This window comes from Kryptolebias marmoratus, linkage group LG2, assembly GCF_001649575.2.
Source record: "Kryptolebias marmoratus isolate JLee-2015 linkage group LG2, ASM164957v2, whole genome shotgun sequence".
NCBI lineage: Eukaryota > Metazoa > Chordata > Actinopteri > Cyprinodontiformes > Rivulidae > Kryptolebias > Kryptolebias marmoratus.
Genome location: NC_051431.1, coordinates 17,794,930 through 17,813,527, shown reverse-complemented (window position 1 = coordinate 17,813,527; position 18,598 = coordinate 17,794,930). Strand labels below are relative to the sequence as shown.

The window sequence follows — 18,598 nt, the reverse complement described above, 5'->3', positions numbered from 1 at the left end:
GGGGGGGGGTAGGGGAGGTTAGAGCGCACCGGAGACACAGGGACGCGTCCTGCGGCTTGGAGACCCGAGGAGACACCGAGGAATCACACGGGCGGTGCGTAAAGTCCGAGCAGCGCGCCGCAGCTCCGCTACTTCTCATCTATTTAAAAAAAAGTCCTGCTCTGTTTGTACATTTCTGGAATTTTTTTATTATATATATATTTTTGTTTTGCTTTATCACTTTCCCTCCCTCTGCGCTATCAAGAGGTCGGAACGAGCGGTAAGCGGATTTCTGAATGAAAAAGCAAACTGGAAACATTATTCGCTGTTCGCCGATCATTTTTAAAGCAAGTTGGAAAACGAATAGAAACGAGGGAGTAATGTTCAGGATGTGAGCAGATCCGCTCTTCTTCCTAACAATGGGCTCTTTTTTATGACCAAAATATTTATCCAGTGGCAGCTTTATAGAAAGGCGCGGAGGCAGATTTGTGACCCTGAAAGCGATTCTGCTTTGCATCCTAACAATCGGCTTGTCTTCATAATTCTTCGCTTTCCTGCAATTGATTTTTCCCCCCTTCTAAGTTTACAGCTGCTGTGTAAAGAAAATGGGGGGGGAAAGTGCTAAAAACAAAATTTCAAACAATTTAAAGATTATTAGAGACGAAATGCGATTTCCATGAGGACTCGATTCTTTGGATTTGTTTTTTTTTGCATTGTCTTGAAGATGTGCACTTATAATGAGAAAAGGAGCAGAATAGTCCGTTTATTAAGTCTTTTTTTAAAATTTTATTATTTCCATTATTTTTAGCATGTGAATTGTTGTCCTGTTTTTGTGTATCAGTTAAAACTTTTTTTTCTGGCTACAATTATGACGTAACCTTCTAAAAGAACAAAAAATTATATTTTTTCGTTTTTGTTTATTTGTTTAATTACTGTGTACTGCGTTATAGGTATTATTGTTCATAAATAAATTTTAAAAATTGAAAAAAAAACGAATAATAGTAATAATAATAACAATACCTTTTTTTAATAACCAATTTTTAATATCATCATTATCAGTAGTTTTTGTTTTTTAAGTTGGCTTTTTTCTTGTTGCTGTCTTTTTATTTTATTTTTCTTTTGTTAACAATATTAATCACATTTTAGTTGTAAAAAATTGTAAAATTTCTAGAAAAAACAAAAACAAAACCCTCCTAATAGTAAAATTAAATTGTGGTTAATATTTTCCTAATTAGTTTTTTGCTTCATGTTTATCATTTAAAAATGTTTTTTTTACCCATAATTGACTGATATAATGATTATGTTTTTGTGTGTTTGTGGTATTTTTTTCTGTGTGTGTGTGTGAGTGTGTGTTTTTGTGTGTGTGTGTGTGTGTGTGTGTGTTGCAGCCCAGACCTGCTCCTCCTAACATGAAGTGGTATTTCTCAGTGGGAGGTTTTTTGTGGTTAGGCCATGTTTGGACACAGTAACCTGGTCTGATACTGATCAAAGTCTGATCTCTCTTTCTTTCTTTTTTTCTCTCCCCCTCGCTCTCTGCAGATTTTGGACGGGTCAGGCCATGTAAAGTTCTGCGTGGATGCCAGCAAACCAGACGCAGGCAGCTGGCTGAAGCACATCCAGTTTGCCCCCGCGGCCTTTCAGCATAACCTGACAGCGTGCCAGATAGATGATCAGGTATGGGACGACTATTTTTAAACACATCACAGGACCTATATGATGAAGAAAAGGGGAGAAACACTTGAGTTAGAAATTCCCAAACGATGATGTGTGAATTTTGCTCCCTGGCAGGATGACTTCAGTTTTTAACTCCTTTTTTTTTAAGCATAACTCTGATGCCAGAAGGCCTCCCTGTCCTGTCTGCACACTGTTGTGTTAAAAGGTGTTATTGTGATCTAAGGCAGATATGAGCGGCTGGCTCACCTTGCCTTCATTTAACACACACACGCCTTCTCCCATGCTGCAGCACAGAGTCTCCTCACTATCTCTGCATGTTTTTCTCCTCTGACTGTGCCGTACGAGGACCACAGGGAGCGATCAGAGGCAGCCGCCCGACATGATAGTTCCACTCACTTCCTGGTCACGCTTGCGATATAAACTCTTAGATACAGTATGTCAGGAATGCCAAAGTCCTTTTGCTGCTCACCTGGCTGTAGAGAGGTGCGTGATGCACACATGAGGGTCTGTTCATCTTCGTAATCTCACAGCCGGAGATGGTGGGTGGGTGGGTGGGGTCTCTCGCACAGAAACGGGCAGGGAGACAAGAGCCCTAAACTTCATTTGACGCGTGTGTGGAGCATACCATCCCTTGACCCAAATGAAAAACATAATCTGGCTTGCATGGTTGTCATCTCCTCTCACAGGTGGTCCATCTAGATCACTTATTCAGCGCCATCCACTGAGATTTCAATAACAACTGCCTTTCCGTGTACTGTGGGTGCATATTCCCCTAAAAAATAAAAACAAAAAACAAAGAAAAATACGTTCATTTAGATACTAAAACTAACGAAAAGTTGCCTTTTGCCTTGAAATAATATATCAACGTTTTAAAAGAACTGCTCGGGTCTTTCCAGGACCAAATCGTTTAACGGCCTTTCCTCACATCTGCGTTCCCTCTTCCTCCTCGTCTCATTAAAGAGGTAGCTGAAGAAGCTCATAAGAAGGACGTGAAATCAGAGCAGGAGCCTTTCGAATGCACTCACCCCCACTCACTCTTCTTGTAAAAAAGAAAAAGGAAAGAAGAAAAAAAGACAGAGACAAACAAGCAAAGAGAGAGAGAGAGAGTTTTCCTGAGCTGCCCTCTCTGCGAGGTGTGACTCGCTGTCAACACCGTGGTTCTGCTTGGGCGGCTGTGTAAGGCTCCGACGGGTCACGGACATGGCTATGATGAGGTGATTGTTAAGTATCACACACTGTCACAACACTGAACAATGCGCCGTCTTTAGGCCTTCCGGCCAAGCGCTGGTGTTTTTGAAAACACACTGTAGCGTCTCACAATGCCTGTCTGCATGCGGAAAATGAATAGGCTAAATGGGGTGGTCTTGTAAAGGCGCTGTCAGTTTCTGGTGCTCCGTGTGTGTGTGTGAGCCTATGTGTTTAAGCTCATGAGGGCTTTTTGTATCCATGTGTGCCCAGAACTTTATGCGTGTTGACTCATTGTGAGTGTGTGGAGTTTTATTATGTCTCTGAAGTGTGTGTGCACACCTATAAGTGCCAGTGTTTCTGCTTGTGCCCACATATTCGTTTTTTTTTTTTTATGTGTGCTTGTGTGTGTGTGTGCATAATGCTGCAGGATTGCAAATTGCTCATTGAGGTTTAGATGACTCCCCATGCTCCTCATTCTGAGCTGGAAATGTTGAAACCGTACCTGATCCCAGCAGGTCTTTTACAGCCTCAGAGAGAAGCCCAAAACTCCGCCTGAAACCACCGGTGACGCAGTCGCCGCACATAACGTCTTCAAATTTCCATAAAGCAGCCTCACCAAGCAGCTCAGGCCCGTGCGTGCTGTCGTTCAGTCTTCCCATTACATAAAAGAAGTTTAAAGAACTCCCCCGTCCAGCTTATCAGACGAGAAGTGATTTGTTGCGGGATTTATGTGAAGACGTTGTCCTGCAACAACAGCAATTTCCAGGTGTTGTCGATCGTTATTTGGTCCTGGGAGCTCCTCCGTTCTCTTATTTCGGACCCAATTCTGTTTATCATAAAACTTTATGGCCAATCTCAGGAGAACAGGGGAGAGAAAGAGAAAGGAGGGGGATGAATGAATGAGGGAAAAAAGCTTGTGTTTTGTTTTTCTTTTCTAAATGGAGGAACTTTTAGAAGATCCCATTTCTCTTTTTCTTTTTTTTTTTCATCAGCTTCGCTACATAAAATAAAAAGGTGCTTGTTCTGCAAGCATTTGCTAAGAACTTGTAGAAAAAGAACCAAATATTCATGCACGAGAACATGACAAGGTCTTTAAGTTATATATATTTTTTGTCCACTTATTTAATCCTGAACAACAACATGCTCCTGCTAAAAAAGTGGCAGAAAACCACTCAGTTGCTTCATATTGTATATTCTGCTTGCCTTGGTTTCAAGATTGGCTACGTGTTCTGCAATGTTACCAAAGTTTAACACTGAAAAGCCATCCATTTTTCTGACATTTCTGTGTTGTTACTTTATGTACTTGGAAGGAAGCAAACAGGAAAGAGCGGAGAGGAAGGAGGTGGCAGGTGTCGCAGTTTGTGAGCCTCGCTGAAATCTGTAGTTACTTCAACGTACTTCGGCTTCGTGGGTTTGAAGTTGGCCCTGCTCAATAAAAAACTGGTCTTTAAACAACTCAATATCGTGGAAATTTATTTAGTTTTTTGTAAAGTCACATAAAACTCTAACTGAGGATAAAATACAATTTAACTGAGAGTCGAGACCTGCCGTTTGTGATGCTCAAGCTTTCCTTAATGCCCTAAAAATCACAGTATGAGCACTCAGTGCTTAGATCTGTCCATGATCAGCATGTTTTGTCATTTGGATAATTAGGCCAATTAGCGTTTAAAAACCCTCCTCTGCACTCTTCAGCCCTGCGATTCAACTGAATGGAAAATTGATTAAAAGTGTAATTATCATCATCCAACGAGGCCCTGAAGAGCCTTTCATAAGACAGTACAGAGGGGATATGAGCGTTAATCTCATTCACTCTATTGATTCTCACTCAGTATTGAATACGATGAAGTGGCTCAGGGGCATTTTAGCGAATCACTGACAGTCGTTTACAGTGAGAGTAAACTGGAGGTGATTGTTACTGACAGAGATAACAGCTTGAAGCTTATAAAGAAGTCACTTCAATTGATTGTTAAAAGAGCTCTGATTTATTAAAACAACTAGAGGTTGAAAACACATTTTATTGTTCACAATTGTATCTCTTTTATGTTCAAGTTGGTTAAATGCTGCTCACTTATTACACCATTTTAAACTTCGGTTTTACAGATGAAAGTTTTTTTTTATTACCTGGCAACCGTGTCATGCTGCTCGTGAGACACCCAAAATGTTCTGCTTCTTTTTCTATGGCCAGTTTTCACAGCTGGCTTAATATGGAGGGGAAAAAAAGAGAGACATTCTGGCTTCTTTACATCCTGTATATTTATCTAATTTGCTGTGACAAGCTGCACATTGTGCGCTCTTTCCCGTTATGGCTATCTGAGTCACATGTAACAGTTCTGCTCAGAAGCCAAGTGATGGTGACTGCCAAAGATACTACGTGTGTAAAAACCTCTCTGATAACAGGAAGATTGCAGCACACATTGACTTGCGATGTGGTTTTGCTGAACAAGGACATGAAAACCAATATATAGCAGTGATCACCAACTGGCAGCCCATGGGCCAAATGTGGTCAATGAGCTCATTCTATTTGGTCCCAAATCAAACACAGTTTTCACATAGTGATCAATTTTCTTGTCCAAAGCAGGTGACGGTGCCCAACTCAGACAGTGTTATACATGAACCTACAACTGAGCTCCTTGCAACCCTATAGGCTGGAGAAACCAATAATGAAGAGAGAACAGAGGCCATCTAATTATAAGGCTGATGGCTAGCCAGACTGTTAATTAAAACAGCTCTTGCTCAAAAATGTCATAATGATAGAATGCTCTTCTGCAAATGTATTCCCTGCAGACCTTAATACTGGGCCTATATAGCATATGTCTACTCCACTGTCTTTAAAGGTAAAAGGAGCTTTTTATTTGAAGCTTTTTGCACAGAAGACCAGCACTGAGTCAGAGTTTCCTGGGACTGGACAGCGTAAGTACACAGCCCACCTGTGGAGTAAGCTAGATGTCAGCTAACAGGGTGCGACTGAGGAAAGTGTGACTGGTGTTGATTCTGCCAAAGTGACAAAATGTCCCCTGACTGGATTGCGGCTGTGAACACTGACGGTGAAAGTGTGTGAGAAGAAAAAGATATAATATGTAGTTTGTTTTCTAAAATACACAAACAAGTCTGATACATAAAAACATATGAAATTGCTGATCGTCTTATCTACAGAATGAAGAACAGGCAAAATCCTTTTACGTGTATTTAAAATACTTCAGACTGCAGCAGGTTTTCACTGTGTGGACTCACACATTGTGACTTTCTTAACTCAAAAATTGCTTTAAACCACTGTTCAGCTGTTTACTGGGGTTGTGTGTGCATGGGAGGGTGTTTATTAGTCTTTACCATGCTAAAAATGACCCCAGGAATCAAAGGCTGCACCTCCTGCCCTGCACTGATTTGCTGCCTATTTGTTTGTGTGTGTGTGTGTTTTCAGTGTTTATCTGAGATGACCCTCAGGGAAGAGGTGGAGCTGTATAGGGAGGTGGGGGTGGGGATTCCCCTTCAGTTTGTAATCACCCTCTTTAACCCTCTTGTTTGTAGTTAAAACTAAAGCAAATTATCTCTTTTTATGTAGACTGATTGATTCTTAAAAAAAAAAATGAGACTCAAAGCCAGAAGAGTTTCACACTGGTGGAAACTTCAGCACGATCAGTGTTTCCTGCTGCTTATATATTTATTTATACACATATATATATATATATATATATATATATTTATTTGACACTCTCCATGAATTGTTTACGTTCTGGGTCTTTACTCTTCACCCTGTAGCTTCCCAGACAGGCTCCATTCTCGATCCGAGTATCAGTCTCTGAGAGGAATCTCCACAGACCAACAAGTCTGTCTGAGCTGCTGTCTGATTGTTCCCGAATCACAATATTTTTCTGACCTCACGAGGGAGAAAATGGCCTGTGAGTGCCTGGTTGTGTTTGTCTATACATGCATGTGTGCATTCATGACCGACCGATTGAGTGTTTATAGTATAAGCAGAAGCTGAAGTAAAAACTTGTCAGAGATCAACGACCTTTGCACTTTGCTTTCCTTGATTCATTTGTTGGAACAATGAGGGTTCGACATTCATCTTGCAATGAAACAAGCATAAAACGGAAATATTATTACATAACTGTGACAGTTAAGATAAAACATTTACCCCTCTTTTTGATAAGTATAAGGACTCTGGTTTAGTCTGTAATGAGTTGAACTTTCAGTGCTTGTTACTTTCTTACAAAGTCCCCCAAGGGGCCATGGGTAAAGATACAATTTGAAGTTGTGAGAATCTGTTCCTTCAGTTTAAGAAACTGCACAGATTTGCAATAATGTTGTTAAATTTGAAAAATACCAGTTTATATCATTTTGGATCATTTTTATCTCATCTAATTTCTTGACAGTTCCTGAGCATTTGTTTAGCTCAGAGTCTGACTTGTTTTGGTTCAAATGAATCTTTTTTTATGCAGTTGAAGGAAGATACTGTTTGTAATAACTTGTTTAAAAGGTAGTGATCAAGGAAGGAAGAATTGGCCTAACTTTTCAATGTTACCGAACACAAACAATGATTCATTGCTTGCTCTCAAACAGAATGATGTCTGTCAGTAAATCTGAACAGATGAGCTAAATTGAGGGAACCGATTTCGACTCAATTGGCATAGTTAAATAAACCGAGGAAACAAAATCATTATTTTATTTCTTCTATGACCCCTGGCAAGCTCCGTACTTTCCCATTTGGCACTCTTCTTTTCTTCCCACCACCAAAAGATTACAGCGAGTACAGTGCACCTATTGCTTTGGCCTGCCTTGATAAGACTGACTTGACCTTCTTTGACTCCAGTGACCCATTAGTATTGTGTTTTGTATTATATGATTTGCCAGAGATAAGAAAAATGACACAGTTACAGAATAGTCTACTACATAATACCCTCACGATCTTTATTTTCGACCAAGATACTTATCTCAGGCCTGTGTGGTGCCACTGTGGCTCTCGTGCTGCAGCAGCTTTATTCAACAGTTTCCTTCACAAGCGGTCTACCTGTGACCCATTCCTTCCCAGAAGCTTTTTTTTTCCCATCCACTCCCCCCCTCCCCACCCCACCAATTGCATTTCTAATAAATTCCTCTATCGTCATTGTCATGTTGACACAGCGAAGGATGTTGACATGTTAAATGGCCGAAGAGTGCTGAAAATAGCCCAGTGTGTGATTGTTTCTCAGAGAAAGGCTATTGTGTGTCTATGGGAAGCCTCACAGTCACAGGGTCTCTCAGCTGATTTTTTAATGTGACCCCCCCATCTTCAAATCTTTGGATTGCCTTTGTAGCGTGAATGTAGTGTTGATTAAATGATTATTTTTTAATGTTGATGCATTTAAATTCATGTGAATACAAGGAATTTTGCGTTCAGATTAGCACACAGAGGTGGACTACTTTGACTATTGGATTTTTTTTTAATTTATTTGTTTATTTTGCTTGCTGTTGAATTAGCAAGCCTTCTTGCTATTTATCATTTTCTATCTGCTCTATTTTTTCAGTTGAGTGTCTTTGAGACAGTCTATTTATTCAACATAATGTGTGTTTGTGCTTTCTTTCATTAATGTGACAGCAAATGTCTCATATCAGTGATTAAGTACAAATTAATGGCTATGCATATTTTCATGTGTGTAGTGATTTTCTGCAGTGGCTGCGGTACCACAATCTATGATCCTGTTCACATCTAAGGCAATATATGTGTGTTTTTGTGCACATTTGTACCAAATGGTAGTTTAAAGGGCCTCTGTTGCATTAGAAATGTGGCAGCAAAAACCCATTTGTTCTGTTGTTTGATAAGGAAATAATATACAGTCAAATACAATCAAAAGGAGCAAATTAAACTATTTACAAGACACCATGAATAGTAGTCCAAAGATAATATGATGCACCACATGCTTGCAGCTTTTGTAAATAAAATGCACACTTCAAGTGATAAAAAAAACATTCTGTGTTACAGATTTTCTACAAAGTCACCAGAGAGATTTTTCCCGGTGAGGAGCTGCTACTTTTCATGAAGGCAGAAGAGTATTCATGCGACACAATGGCTCCCGATATTCACGGTCTGCACCAAACACACACATACGCACGCAAACAAGTGACTGTTTTCATTTAGAAGACATGTCTGCATACACACCTCAACTGAACACAAATTGCTCATTTTGTTTTCCTCTTGACTCTACAGAGGAGAGGCAGTACCGCTGTGAAGATTGTGACCAGAACTTTGAGTCCCGCAGCCAGCTGCTGGACCACCAGAAGCAGCCATGTGGGATGCCGCCCTCTTCGTTTCTTAATCCAGGTTTGATTTAAGTTTCTAAACAGGAGTGTCTGGCTAATGCCACTGTAAACACTGAATAGTGCAGAGTAACCAGAAAGATGAGTAGCTGAAGAGAGTGAACCTATTCATGTAGGCTACTGAAACCAAAATCACACCATGTAAAACTGTGGAAGGATGAGTCTTCATCCAGGCATTAAATGTTTCATTTCTTATTAGCTGAAAATGTAAAAATACAGAGTAGTGGTACAGTACATCACTGTTTATAATAAGGTAAATAGGACAAATGATTATGAGAAACACAGCAGTAAATGACCTAAACAAAAAATTAACCCAGAATCAATATATTTATCATACTTAAATAAAAGTACCAGCACAGAGCATTAGTTTTTGGGTTTTTGTTTTTTTTTTTTTTTTCTGCTCTGCTCTTTGTAAAGTAGCACTGAGAATCTGACAATTTCACTCTAGCTAGTTAGCTGGATTTGTAGCCTGCAGTGTAATCTAAGCATCCAGTGGCCGCAGAAATACAAGTACAAGCCAAAAAAATGGCACCCCTTTTTGTAAGAAATGGAAAAGTTTTAAAATACTGCAGCAGTCCCTTAACGTGATGTTTGTTTAATGGCACATGGTAGTGAAATAGACAGGAAATGGATGAAAAAAAGAAGAAAGAAAGACATGTCACAAAATCCCTGTTTGAATTTGAAACAGGAATTTGGGAGCTATTTGATGTACCTCAATAATTTACCTGTTAGAATGTAAGTGAATATATTTTTATTTTCATTCCAAGTCAAGTCAAGTCAAATTTATTTATATAGCACTTTTCAGCAACAAGGCGGTTCAAAATGCTTTACAACATGAAAAAACAAAAATGCTAAGTCATCATGAAAACATAGACAATGATCTAAAAAGCTAAACTAAACTTATCCAAAACATGAGCTAGGATAATCTAAATAAAATAAATAAGCAAAAGTAACACAAACAGATGAAATGCTAAGCTAGGAAATTAGGATATAAAAAGCTAAACTAAACTTATTTAAAGCAAGTCATACTAAGTCATACTAAAGATAAACTAAGGAAGATATTCCATAGTGAAATAGTCTTCTGGATGTGCAGTATGTTCATGTTTTCTTTCATGTACCTAGGAGGAGACAGTGACCTGAAAGCTCAAGAACCTGAAGATTTGCGGCCCCTTCATATGTCTCATGGCCTGCATGAGTGTAAGGAGTGTGACCAGGTCTTCCCTGATGTCCAGAGGTACGTTCATATGTGATCAATTTCAAAAGGTTTTATTGCAAATATCTTGTTTTTTCTTAGCTGCTTGGAGATAGATAAACCAAACATTTCTCTAATATTTTGATTTTTGGTTTCTCCTCTGTGCTTCTTTTAGCCTGGAGGCCCACATTCTGTCACACTCCGAAGAGAGGGAATATAAGTGTGACCAGTGCCCCAAGGCCTTCAACTGGAAATCAAACTTGATCCGACATCAGATGTCGCACGACAGTGGCAAGCACTACGAATGTGAAAACTGCTCAAAGGTAAAGTGATGGCTTGTGAAACAAGTGCTTTACAAAGCAGCCCACTTGCTTGTTTTGAGTTCAGATTTTTAGGATCAGATAATAACTCTGCCGGGTGTGTTTGTGGTTCCTTCCCCCAGCAGGTGTTCACAGACCCCAGTAACCTACAGAGGCACATTCGCTCGCAGCACGTCGGGGCTCGTGCCCATGCCTGCTCCGACTGCGGCAAGACGTTTGCAACGTCTTCGGGTCTCAAGCAGCATAAGCACATCCACAGCAGTGTCAAGCCCTTCATGTGTAAGTCACTAAGACCCTACCTATGTAAGTCTCTTCAGTACATTATAACAATAACATGCTTTGACTTGACTTTATTAGAAACTCTGATGATGTTGCAGAAATAGAATTCGTCTTTGATCAGCTTTTTTCTCATGTTCTACAGGATTTACTCTGGCATTTTTTGTCATTTTTCTGTGTAGTGTAGTATTTCATGCAGTCTTTTTTCTCTGCATCAGCACACTCACACACTGTTTCTATGATTATCTCAACATGTCACTTGTCACAATAAACCGCTCCAATGTGCTGGAGATGCTTCAGCTCACAGCCTTTTAGTCTTTATGTTGCTTTCTCACTTAATCATACACTCATGTCCCCTCTCGTCAGTAAGCTCCAGCAAGACCCAAACACATTTTGACCTTTCACACTTTTCAGCACCACCACAAGAGATCGGATCTCCTTCCCCTGAAGCATTATGATCTTTACCCTTTGCCCTTTCTCCCTTTTCCTTTTTTTTTCAAACTTTTACACACATGCTACCTCATCCAGACCTGCCTGAATGCTTCATACACATCAACTTTCCCGTTCTCAAGCAAACGCACATATATGCATAGGCAGGAATGACTGCATCTCCATTGAAGACCTCATTATTCTGTTCGCTCTCCCTTTTCTACCACGTTCACCATTCCTCACAAATAGCAACCACATGTATGGCCCTGCGAAAGTTCATTTGCTGTAATCAGCAGAAGAAAATGCAGGTTTTAAAACAACTAATGGCTGTGTTGAAAAAATAAGAAAAAAGCAGCCTCAGACATGACAGCTGTCTGGACAAGATCATGTGTTTCAGTGTGTGTGTGTATGAAGTGTTTGTTTGACTGACTTCTCTTGAAGGACATTTACATTTTTTTGGAAAGTATACTGTATGCACAAATGATTCTGCTTGTATGTTATTGCACGCAATGTGTCTGGGATGCATGTGTCTTAACACTTCTCTGACTTAGAACTATTTATCTGTCATTTTTCTCTCACAGATCTGTTTTTTCTGTTTTTTCAGTTTATTACAGCTGACAATTATGTGCATGTTGTTCATCAAATCTCACTTTGGAATGTTATGCATGTGTGTTGGTGGTTCATAAATGACACAATTTGATGATTTATAATCAAGTTTTTTTTCTTATAGTTTGTTAAGGCCCTGTGGCTGTGCTAGTAAAGAATAAAACACACAAAGGGAAAACCAGCTATATATTTATTGTTGCACATCTTTTCTAAAATCAGCCTGCTTTTGCTTGTTTTCAGTGAAACTGATTTCTACCCACACCTTCCCACTTTTGTTTGCTCATTAGGGTTGACTTCTTTGTAGGATGACATTCACACTTGGCTCAATGTGTGATCATTTGGAGTTTCTCCGGGCTGTTTATTTAAATCTGCTTCCCAAATATTTTTCTACAGTCTTCCTCTCGGTCTTCTTGAATTGCCTCCTGTGCACCTTGTGCCTGGAAGACATCCAAAGTATGCTGAAGCGCAATCAGAGTGCGAGCCTCACCACTTCCTGATCCTTGTTTTGAACATCTAATAATGGTGTGAGCAAAATCAATCATCTAGAGATGCCTCCACCATCTCAGCTGAAATGAATAATCAAAGTCTTTTTGATACATTATTGCAGTTCAGCCAGTTCAGCCAATCAAAAAATTCTGAACCATGGGAATCAGCAATAAAAGGGTAATCTTGCCCTTACATAACATTTGTGGCCTTTAAAAGAATAAGAAAACAAAGAAAGTATACAATGTAAACTTGCCTGATATTGCCCTTCCAAAGCCTTCCACTGGTATTAGATAAAGTTGACAGATTGATTGCAAAGACAGATAACATCAGACAGAGGTTTTGTTTTGGGGTCGGGTGTTGTCACTGAACATCGGGAGCAGACAGAGTGACAGACCGTCCCACAAGGATTGGCTGTGGGAAGATCACTTTGCGCAGGACGACATGGCCCCAGCTATGGGGACAAGGTGAGGGGGCTGCAGGGTCGACTCGAGAGGCCCGGAGGGGGGCGAGGGAAGAGAAGCAGCAGAGGACGTGAGACCTGTCCCTGGGAACTAGACTGCAGGATAGGATTCATTCAACTCCACTTCCTTCACAAACTTAAAATAGAGCCATTGTACGCATGTGGCTGAGAATGTGTGTGTGTTTGTATCTTTACGTCTGCATGCCTGTTTGCGTGTGATTCATTTTCTTTGTGTTATGTGAAAATTTTGCAAATGTGCTTGTATGTCTGTATGTTTGTCTGCTTGTTGATTGTTTGTTGACTTCTTGGGAGCGTCCCTGGCAGGACAATGGGGCTGGAGAATCTTGGGAATCTGGTTTGATGTGCAGGTGATGAGTGGCAGCAAGAGACTTACATCATCAACCAAACAGATTCCTTTACAATGCCAGGATCTGGACACACCTCTTCACTTCTGTTTGCTGGAAACCTTTGACAGACTATTGATGGGAACATGGGCATTATCACTTTGACTGTATTTCCTCTTCTTCAAACTTAGTCATCCTGAAGCCTAGTACACAGAGATATGACATCATGTGAATTTTTTTTGTGTGTATTTTTAAGTGTGCCGTGGATACTGATACATTGTACATATGTCTCCATGTCCCTGTAGGTGAGGTATGCCACAAGTCCTACACCCAGTTCTCTAACCTTTGCCGGCACAAACGCATGCATGCCGACTGCCGCACACAGATCAAGTGCAAAGACTGTGGGCAAATGTTCAGCACCACCTCATCCCTCAACAAGCATCGGCGGTTCTGTGAAGGAAAAAACCATTTCACAGCAGGGGGACTGTTTGCCCAGGGTATGCCACTCCCTGGCACCCCTGGCTTGGACAAATCAGCCCTCACAATTGGGCACACCAGTGCTGGGCTGGCTGATTACTTTGGGGCTAGCCGCCACCACAGTGGGCTTACCTTCCCTGCAGCCCCAGCATTTCCTTTCAGCTTCCCTGGCCTGTTTCCTTCGGGACTCTATCACCGACCACCACTCATTCCTGCTACCACCTCTCCTGTCAGACAGCCAGCTCATGCACCTGTTGCAGGACCTGGTTCGGAGCTGTGTAAAAGTCCTTTGCTTCCTTTAAGCCCTGGCGCAATGGAGTCTCAAGAGCTGCTGAAAGCTCTCCGTAAAGATGGTGGTTCACCTGGAAACCAGATACCAGACTCGGAGCTCCATAATCAGGGTTCATCTTCAACCACAAAGCAGCGGAACAAGCAGAGTGACCAGTCTGAAAGCAGCGACCTGGATGACGTCAGCACGCCAAGCGGAAGCGATCTGGAGAGTACAACAGGCTCTGAGCTTGAAAGTGACATGGACAGTGAAAGGGAAAGGGGAGCAGCTCGAGAAAATGGCAAAGGTCCTAAGAGAAAGGGCCGCGAGGGAAGCTCCCAAAGCCCCAACTTCATAGGTAGCAGTGCTGCCAAAGACTTTCCAGGCCCTTCCCTTATCCAGTCTTCACTAGATGAGCATACAGCCGTAACAGGGGCTGTGAATGACTCTATAAAGGCCATCGCCTCTATTGCTGAAAAATATTTTGGCTCAACTGGGCTAGCTAGCTTGCAAGACAAGAAGGTTGGGTCTCTGCCCTACCCCTCCATGTTTTCACTGCCTTTCTTCCCAGCTTTCTCTCCACCAGTTTACCCCTTCCCAGACAGGGACCTCAGACCAACAGGCCTGAAAGGTGAGCCACAATCACCAGGAGATGATAGCAAGAAGACCCAAAGCAAGTCTTCATCTGAGTCACCATTTGACCTCACTATCAAAAGAAAGGAGGAAAAGTTAGCCCTTTTTGCTTCCTCTAAACCAGATGTCTCACATGCTACTGGTCAAGATCAACCGTTAGATCTGAGCCTTGGGTCTAGGGGCCGTGGACGTATTCCAAATCAGGAGGAGGCCAAAAAGAATCTAAGCTACGAAGAGGAGAAAAGAGTGATGGAGATTCCAAAAACAGATTCCTCTTTACAGCATGCCAGGCCAACTCCATTTTTCATGGACCCCATCTACAGGTATTGTTATTCCCAGTGTGACACTTACTCATATATTTACTCCTAAAATTTTGCACACGTGGAAACATAACAAAATAGAATCACTTCAGATTTTTTGATTGTAATCAAGTTTTACCTTTGCTGCTGTACATTCATTAACAGCTAATAGAAATCTACTATTAGCAGGGTTGAGAAGAGGAGAATGAGCGATCCGTTTGAGACACTGAAAGACAAATACATGCGGCCAACTCCAGGCTTCCTCTTCCATCCGCAGGTAGGTCCTGACCATTATTATTTGTAGGAACTCAGGCATCTTAGAAAAGAATATTTAGTACAGCACCAATGTTGATAGACGTCTTCATTACTCTAATTTGTAGGGACAAAGGTTCAAATAGACTGGACTTGTCAATTTGAGTTTACAATAGCTGTAACCACTGCACCATCATTGTAACAAGTCAAGTTCCCTACTAGTTTCCTACACATACATACAGTCCATGACAACAGCATGGCACCGAATAAGTCAGTGAGCTTTCACAAAGGGTGTCCAACACTGGCCAAACCAGATTAATAAGAATTTGTATGCATCTCGAGTTTTATACAAGCTACTGACTGTTAAGCCCATTGTTGGGTATCTAAAACAGATGTAGCAAGAACTAAAGGGCACATGGTGATACATCTTTCTATATTCTGTCTTTGATTACAATATAAAAGATGATATGCTCCTAAAGCATTTTTTGTGCCTGTTTTTTTTTTTGTGTAATTATTTCCAGTGTAAAGTTCCATAGATTTCTTGTGTGTGCGTGCACAGTCTGTGTGTGTGTGGATGATACGTTGCTTAGATGTTCATTTGTTCAATCTCTCCCCGCGGGTGAGAATGGTCTGTCGGAAAGTGAAAACACCACTTTCTCAGGCATATGATTTTTTCCCCTCTTTTCAGTCTGTTTCAGGTCTGGTTTTTACAGGCTGTTTCATTTGCCTGATTTATATCCCTTGTCCAGACTACTACATGGCCCCAGCCTGCAGCAACCACATGGCCGTCCTACACGCCCTAATGAGGTGTCCTATCAGTAGAAACACTAACAGAGTGCTTAGGCCATCTTTATGACTTTATGATGTCTGGATACACAAATCATTCACACAAATACCAGACACCTAGGTCTAAACCAGACCAGGCAAGAGGCCCTTTTCTGTACTTTTGAAGGGGTTGTTTTTGGTCACCTGAGTCAATTGTGAGCAACATATTTTTTAAAAAAAGCTGTTGCACAGCTAACATGATTGAAACTTCTTTTAAAAAGCTTTAGTGATTCATTCTGTTCTTTCCTGGCAGGCAATCTTACTGCTAAGCAACACTGGGTTAGATCACATACTGGAATCGTATTTGTGGCCTCCTATAATGAGCTTATTAAACTCAAGGAAGTGTTGGAAACAGTTAGTCCCCTATAATTCCAGTGCCATAATTTGAGAGATATCTCATTCAAAGCTGATAGCACCCAAACCCTTCATCCTCCCCCTCTGTACCAACATGTGTCCAGTCACAAGCTGTTGATTCATGCACAACTTTTTGCCTCTGACTGCCTTCTCTTTTCCCTCTTTTCCGCTTCTCAGTTTCGTTTGCCAGATCAGAGAACTTGGGTAAGTTCCTCTTTAACCTACAGTTCTTTATCTCTAACCAGTCAGATCCATCATAGAAACCATCATAGGCTGAGATCATTTTCTCATATGTCAGTATAGGAAAATCCCCCTATCCATATTGAATTTGTGCTTTACATTGTGTTCTATTACAAGCAACAAAACCTGTTTTTTTTATTTGTTTACATCTTCACATCAAGACTAATTAACATGAAAGGGTCTTTAGGCGGGAATTTACAGCTGAGATCCACCCTCTCCATCCAGCAGCCTTTAACATATGTTTACTTATTTGGAAAATAAAGTTTTCAAATAATGGTGGAGGGTAAATCTAAGGTGTTGTGTTGGTTGATGTTTGTGGTGGTGGGAGTAGAAGGTAGCTGCATCGGGTAAAAGGGTAACAGTCTCTTTGGGATTGTGTCGAGGGGAGTGGGAGGTTAGGCCCTCTCTCTGAACATCTGGTTCCCGATAAAGATCAACAATTGAGAATGCATCTCGCTAATTAAGGCCCTAACAGCATCACTGACATCTAAAGATAGCCAATCAACTGCTGGTCCCAGAGCGACGCTACAGCAACATGCAAGTTCACAGATGCATGCACTCTGCCTGGAGGGGAAGGACAGGGGATTTCGGGCGGTATGCGTGTTTGAATGTAAATGTTAATAGCTGGGTCGAGGTCAGTCCTGAGGAGTAGGTGGTCAAACAGTGGCCTAATGAACTTGGCTCCAAACCCATACAAAGTTCTGTGTAATCTTTGGGCAGACTCAGGGATAATACACTAATCTGTTGAAAGGGATATGTGAATCATTCACTGCACAACTGCAAACAAACCATTTGGCTGGTTAAGAGAAGCTGTCAAATCTCTTTCAGTTGCTTTGAGATGATTTAAACAAAGAAAATGTTAATGGTATCACTATAAACACACAACAATGGTTTAAACAAAGTCATCATGCACAAAGTTAATACGCATCAAGAGTTTTAATGACAAGTTTGCAAAGTTAGGTTTTTATTCCACCACATACTTTTTCACATGAAGGCTTCACTCAAACAGATGTAGCCCTTTATAAAGGCATGTGTGCGCTGAGCTCGGATCAGAATTCCCCAGTAGATGGAGCCAAGGTGGAGTAGCATTCAGCTCTTAAAAACGTCGAACAGGCTTGATACTGCCGACAGCTTTAGGGGCCCTAATGTTTCCAAGATTTATGGATCCTCATCGAGCGAGGCGGACGAACTGAACACTTTCTCCAGTGTCTGAAAAGAACCCACATGATATACACATTGTGCATTTAAAAAAAGATATGAAAGCACTTCTTCTCCCTCTTCCTCACAACCTCTCGCCTATCCTTCAGTTCACTCCTCTCCTTCTTTTTCTCAATCCTTAGCTTTCCCCCGCTCTCTTGTTGTTGCGTTTTGATTCACAGTTTGTAGTGCCAGCATATTCATAATCAAACAGACCTGACACTCCACATCCTCCCTCAGTGGGAACGTCGACGGCTGCGGCAGGAACTTTACACTCGGCCGTCACTCCTAATCATCCGCTCCTAACACTGAACTCCACCACCATCCATCAGCTATCAGTTCCTCTTCTCTCTTTGCTCTTTCTTTCTGTCTTGTTTGCATGTTCTTTTCTCTCCGTCTGTGTTTCTCTCTCCCTTTTCCCCCCCCTTTCTTCTTTCTTCCCTCTTTTCTGCCCCCATCATCAAGCCCGTCATCATATTCTTCTTCTCCAATTCTCCTCCTCTGTTTCTTTTCTCTCCGTCTTGTCGTTTTTGGCGTGAAGCCTGAGAGTGACAGGGGGGTGAAAGCAGGAGATGGAATGTCAGACTCGGAGCAGGGCTCCGGTGGAGGACCTGAATCAACACTGATTTGTTGCCTTATTGAAATAAGAAGAAGAAACAGGCTGAAAATTCAATACACGTAAAATAATGCAAATTTGTGTGGCCCTCTTTTTAAAACATGGGGGGGAGGAACTGTGTATGTGTAGGTGTGTGTGTGTTTGTGTGTGAAATAGGCTGACAGGCCCTGCGGCCTTCTGAGACCCCCC

At 41.3% G+C, this 18,598-nt stretch overlaps 1 protein-coding gene across 16 annotated transcripts in view; it reads left to right on the top strand.

Annotated features, from left to right (window-relative positions):
- Positions 1 to 18,598, top strand: part of mecom (MDS1 and EVI1 complex locus) — a 138,350-nt gene that overhangs the window by 109,793 nt on the left and 9,959 nt on the right. For 2 of the 16 annotated variants that reach the window (XM_017424001.3, XM_037973098.1), the window contains exons 3-11: positions 1,519 to 1,653; positions 8,801 to 8,903; positions 9,026 to 9,139; positions 10,258 to 10,369; positions 10,503 to 10,650; positions 10,770 to 10,950; positions 13,554 to 14,949; positions 15,112 to 15,202; positions 16,534 to 16,560. In XM_017424001.3, coding sequence (XP_017279490.1) covers positions 1,519 to 1,653; positions 8,801 to 8,903; positions 9,026 to 9,139; positions 10,258 to 10,369; positions 10,503 to 10,650; positions 10,770 to 10,950; positions 13,554 to 14,949; positions 15,112 to 15,202; positions 16,534 to 16,560 — 2,307 coding nt within the window. Of the gene's footprint in view, position 1; positions 95 to 244; positions 260 to 1,518; positions 1,654 to 8,800; positions 8,904 to 9,025; positions 9,140 to 10,257; positions 10,370 to 10,502; positions 10,651 to 10,769; positions 10,951 to 13,553; positions 14,950 to 15,111; positions 15,203 to 16,533; positions 16,561 to 18,598 lie in introns of those variants that run through there. The other 14 variants (XM_017424015.3, XM_017424014.3, XM_017424008.3 and 11 more) reach the window with 14 other exon arrangements.